Source organism: Egretta garzetta, unplaced genomic scaffold, assembly GCF_000687185.1.
Source record: "Egretta garzetta isolate BGI_Z169 unplaced genomic scaffold, ASM68718v1 scaffold53, whole genome shotgun sequence".
NCBI classification, from domain to species: domain Eukaryota; kingdom Metazoa; phylum Chordata; class Aves; order Pelecaniformes; family Ardeidae; genus Egretta; species Egretta garzetta.
Window position 1 is genome coordinate 3,725,938 of NW_009259312.1, and position 5,782 is coordinate 3,731,719.

The window sequence follows — 5,782 nt, forward strand, 5'->3', positions numbered from 1 at the left end:
GGACTGTCAAGGGTACTAAATATGTGAACTTCTTTTTATGTGTTTGTTTTCCTTAGATCTCAGTACTGAAGAGAAGTTAAGACGCTTGCAGGAAGAAAAGCTTTGTAAAATCTGTATGGCTAAAGACATATCAGTCGTCCTCATTCCCTGTGGTCACTTAGTTGCCTGTAAGGAATGTGCTGAAGCACTTAATGAATGCCCTCTGTGTCGTACAGATATTATGAAAAGACAGGAAGTTTTTATGTATTAGTGAAACACACAGCACTGTGGATGCAAACATTTCCTGCGTTATTACTTTAAATGCGTGTAATGTAATGTAGAAAAATGCAGTTAATTCCAGGATGTAATCATATGGCAGTATTTAGATTTTTCATACGTACATTTCAGCATTTAAAAAATTATTTTCCTTGAGTGAATTTTTTATATGTACAAACCAATATTGAAAGGGAAATATATATATTCTGTAACTTTAATTCATGGACCTGATTTGGAAAAACCTAAGTAATGCGAAGGTTTATTTATGTCCTTTGCTTCACTTTGGGAGGACTCTGTATGACTGAAGTTTATGCAGATACAGTTGTATAAAGAGTCTGGCCCAATATAAGATTTGTAAATGAGTAAGTGAATTTTAAAAAGATTATTATATGCATGTATATTATGTCTGAGATTTTAGCTTCTCAAAAATGTTATGCAATATAGAAAATGTTATCTTTTCTGTAACTTTGGTTGTGGCATAATTCAGAGAATATGCGTAAACCTGCTGCTGCAATGTTTCACCTTATGCTTGCTACTGTTGCTTTGTAAGTTTGTCTGTTTTGATACAGAACTTCTATCTCCCCCTTTTTTTTTTTCTGTTTTAGATTTATAAATTCAGTAGTCTGGTTTTAGCCATCCATTTTTCACAAAAATCCCTCTGTACTTAAAATGTACATGAATTTAATTCCTTAAGAGAACTCAACAGAAATGAAGGAGATCTTGCTTATCATGTGCCCTTCGTGAAAGGAGTGGTCTCATTTTAAAATTGCCCCCCTACACAAAAGCTGTTCATTGTTTCATTTTTTTTTCTTGTGTTTTAAAGATTAGAGATTAAACTCGTATCTCCATGAAAATGCTTACTTTTAAAATTTTTCTTTTATAATTCATCGGTTATGTGGTAAATCTTCCATTTTTGTTCCTGTCAGTCTGCAGCATTTACATTAAAAAGCTAAGAACTATTCTAGTGAGGGTCACCTTAAATACTTGATAAACTATTTCTTACTGGACTGATCCTCAGTTCACCAATTAAAAAAGTATCATAGCTTTGTATTTAAGTACAGCTGGTTTACGATCACTCTACTTAATTATGTGACTTCCTTACTTTGTGGAGCTACTAATACGTTCCATGTATATATTTTTATCTCTGAGTCCTACACACTAATATATTTAAAATACACACAATATAGTTTTTTCACGTGATAAAACTTTTAAATCCAATACACAGAAATCTAATGTCTACTTTTTCTATTTTTATAAATATGTGCTGTGATTATATGCCGGTGTAATGTTATGAATATTTAAAATAAAGTGCAACCCAATTGTTCCTTGATCAGCATATTTGATTCTGACATGCAAAAAAAAATCATAACAGAAGGTTGCTTTCTGTTGCTTTTCTGTTTTGTAACTCAACTGTTACTAATTTAACCTGAGTGTTATTAAGGATAACAAATATATTTGGAGAGGAAATAAAATCTGGTTTTTGAATAAATTAAAATCTATTGATCAGAAAACTAAAATATGTTAATTTTCCTCTTTTGTAATAAATTAGAATTTGGTTCTTAGGAATACATGATTACTAGACATTTGTAAAGAATTTGGCTCAGAAAGGTTTATTTTGTCTTCTTGTGCCTTTGTGAAGTTTAGTGTTCCAGGTAATTCATGCATAGGGGAATTTTTCAGGACAAATTGGGACTGGCGATTCTGACAGCCTTGTTTCTAGCTCCCATTTCCACTTACAGGGAGGGTTTTCTGTACTTTCAAGGGAAATTAGAGGCGGGGGGTGTTTGCCTATGAGCTGGGTGTACCTTGCCTGAAATAGCTTGTTTAGTTAGCGTTGCGAACCGTGCTGCGCTGACTTGCTTAAGCAGATGGTTTGTTACCTAACCTTGACCTAAGTCATGTGAGAGAGACTATCTGGATGAGCTGGATCCAACTTACAGGCTGCAGAACTTGGCATGCGGCTCGACAAAGCCCTGTCAGGGAAAGAGGTTGACCAAATTTTACTTAGAACTGTTACAAAACTAAATCCTAGTAGGATGATATTTGGATGTATGTAAACTGTTGGAGAAAAAGCCTGAAGTAGGTCACAAATAGTACCTTCTGAACTGAAATGGAGAGCACTTTGTCCAAATAACAGGCGAGCAAATAGCGTAAATGCTTCATGCTTCATGTTAAAACTGGTTAGCTGTTAAAAGGTATATTGTATGCCTTACTGCAACTTTTAATAAGTGTTAGAGAAGGCATAGCTGTAGTAGCAATCCAAATTTTAATCACTTAGGAACATTAAAGGGTTAAAAGCCTGTTAGCAAGATGAAATATAACTGCTCTGTAGGTTTAGGTTTTTTAAAAAACTATAATCAGAGTTCTAGTCAGACTAAATGTGCAAAAATAATTAGCATAGTCATCAAATTTTGACAGCTTGAATTACAAAGATGTTTTTTCAAATTACGTTGATTTTCAGTATCTTAAAGAAACAAGAAATTCCATGGAGACTGATACTGGGCTGAGTGTTTAAAGAGAGAGACATGAAGGATGCAAATAAGAGGAGTGGAAGCACGGGTGATTTGAAGAGGAGGTTAATAGCAGGACAAAAATGCCTTGGGAGTTGATTTTCATAAAAGAGTTACCTGGAGTGAAGAGCCATGGAATGTATTCAAGTATCAGCGTTCAGTAACTTTCTTCTAGTTGCTTTGATGTAAAATCTTCCTTAGTTTCATTTTACTCGCAGCGGCAGAACTATTTGCTGCTCTAGATAGGTGGGAGGTTTACAAGGGTTTTAAATAATGTGTTCTGGAACTGGTTTGTTTAGAAAACATGGAAATTGCATGCCTAATTTGGGAATGGAAGGCTAAAATAAGGAAACCCCATAGATCCAGGGGGTTTTTTGCTATGCATTTAGCTTTTTCTCACTGCCTTGAACCATGGGGCTTGAAGCATCATACTGACATACTCTGCTGGCTGCCGCAGCTTGTACCTCTACAGATCTGTAGCTCTCCACACTTCTTTTTAATTTGTTTTGGGGCTTGATCCAAAGCTCATAGCACAATAAAAGTATTTTCAATTATTACAGGTTTCTTTCTTTTCAAAATTAAAGAGTATTTAAACATATTACATTGCCTGGTTAGTTTTGACCATGGTGCGGTTTAATTTTTATGCTTAATTTTGTTAGCTCTGTGTGCAGCCTGAAGCTACAGGACAAAGAGTTTGTCGAAGTTCTCAAAACGTTAACCTAAAACATAGGGGTTTAAAGTGAGCTTTTTATACTTGTTTTATTGACATTAACAAAAACTTAAATACAATGGGCTGTTAGGATGGAATTATAACTGGGTGGGAGGTTAATGCAGACGCCTGATAACTGTGTTCATGTGAAACTTCAGGCTGAAGCGCGCTCTACTAGGATTAAACGCTACAAGGGGTGGTGACGTTTGCTGCCATGGTATTTAGTAACTACCCGGAAGAGAACCTCTCCTGCCTTTCAAGGCGTGCCAGCTTTCGCATATGATGTGTCAGGCCTACCCAAAGGGAAGGTCAGCTCTTCATAGAGTGAAGAAGTTGGAGATTTTTCTGCCTTTTGCAGTGTTTTTCTGCGGCGGTAAGTGTGCAAACAGGGAGTTGTTAGGTGGTGCTTTCTACCCTATGCTTTGTGCGTGACTGATCCAATTAGCAGGTGAGGTGCCAAGGAGTGGATTGGGGAAGCACTTCCACCGCCGACCCAAGGCTTTCTGTCGCCTGTCTGGGGCGGAATGGCCAGACCGGCCTTGGCTCTCGAGCCTGCCTTGTGAAGGGTGATGGTCATCTCCTCCGTACAGTCAAGTGGGAAGAGCCAGTCTAGTGAGATCGCCTTCGTTCCTCGGGGAACCAACATATGAGTGAATGCTCTCCCTCTTACTATTTTTTGGTGTGTTTTGCATGCCTGAGTTTTACTGAGTAGCTTGGAAATTTGATCAAGAAAACCTTTCCTCCCCCATGACCCTGCCTTTGCGCTGACTCAGGTTGTTGACAGTGTCTTGCCACCTTTGCCACCGTGTCACGTTGCTTCAGGAGATGTACTGATGCTGTTGTACAGCAATTAGTGCACCGTAATTACCATGTGGCTTTCTGTGCAGAGGCAAATGACCTGTGATAATAAAGAACCTTTGCTGAAATTCAGATTTTATCTTTAATTTTTTCTTAACTAGGAATTCCTATTAAGCAATACTGACATCAATGTTACAGTAGAACTACAAGCATTAATTCAGAGGATATGGCTCTGTGACCAACTTATTGAAAGAACTTGCTTCTTCCTAGGACAGGAAAGACGATGGTATATATTCAGTTATAAATGGCTCAGATAAACAAATCCCCAAGGAAAATCTGGGGGGAAAAAGGTATTAATTACATTGAGTATGTAATATTTCCAGGTAGGTGAAAACTGCTTGGTTGGCTTTAGATAATTACTAATTTACAGTTTTATAGCTTGGACAGCTATTGATGATGGCTGAGATAAAATGCTTGATAAGTTAGACTTGCTGGAAATTTATTGGAGAGAGACTTGAATTAGGGTGGATTGAAAATGGCATTTACTACCAAAAAATGAAAAACACTTGCCCAGTCCCACTGAAAACATCTGAAAAACATCTAGGAGAATCATTACAGTAACTGCTGAAAAGCCAAGTTTAGTAGAAGTGTATACGGTCACGTGCAAATTTTGGAGCATGAATTAATCTAACTTCCAGAAATTACCAAGACAGAGAACATTTAAATTTATTCATGTTATGTCTTATTATGTCTTTTTGATCTTACAAAGTTAGGTCTTGCTGCAAAACACCTGACACAGTTACTACGTAGTTTTGCATGGTCTGATGAGAGTCATCACTTAATACAAGCTTTTCCCGAGCGGGTGTCACGCCACAGCAGCCTCTTCCTTTTAACTCCTGCGTAACAGAGAGAGGCTTCTCAGTCTAGGATTGACGTCAACTCCCTTCCCTGTGTAACCAACCCATACGGTGTTATTGGAGTCAGTACAGGAGCTCCGTTGATAGGGCACAAGCCACCAGAAAAATGCCTGTTGCTTCAAATGTCTCTTCCGGTGTTGTGCAAAATAGAACGTACCAAAAAGTAACGTTAATTTTACTCCTATCTCTGCATCACAATTTCGCCCTTTTATAATTTTGTTAACAGTTGCTTTGCAAAGGCTTACTCGGCAATTGCAAGTTTCTGTAAGGAAGACCCACGTTCTGGGTTGGAAGCTTCACCTCTGCTGGGCTCACAGCTGGAACCAGCGGTACAGAAAAGGGAGGTAAGGGTGCACCTTGGGGGCGAGCAGTTTGGGAAGCGCTGTCCTCGGCGCTTATGGCGAGCGTCCCAGGGGCCCTTTGCCATGGAGGGGAAACACTTCGGTCACAGCTGCTGGCACAGCTGCTGGTCACCAGGCTTTGCAGGACTTCTACAATCACGCTAAAGGAAGTTACAGTCTAAAAGAAGTATTTTTATCTTAACGGTTTTGCGCACCTGTGCAAGCCACCAAGATGTCATAAACTGCGTATTC

At 38.4% G+C, this 5,782-nt stretch overlaps 1 protein-coding gene across 1 annotated transcript in view; it reads left to right on the forward strand.

Moving 5' to 3' along the window:
• LOC104124100 (E3 ubiquitin-protein ligase XIAP) overlaps window positions 1–4,294 on the forward strand; it is an 11,839-nt gene extending 7,545 nt beyond the window's left edge. Inside the window, 1 exon segment of the mRNA XM_009636408.2 lies at window positions 57–4,294. Coding sequence (XP_009634703.2) covers window positions 57–250 — 194 coding nt within the window. The 3' untranslated portion in view covers window positions 251–4,294.
• The last annotated feature ends 1,488 nt before the right edge of the window (window positions 4,295–5,782 follow it).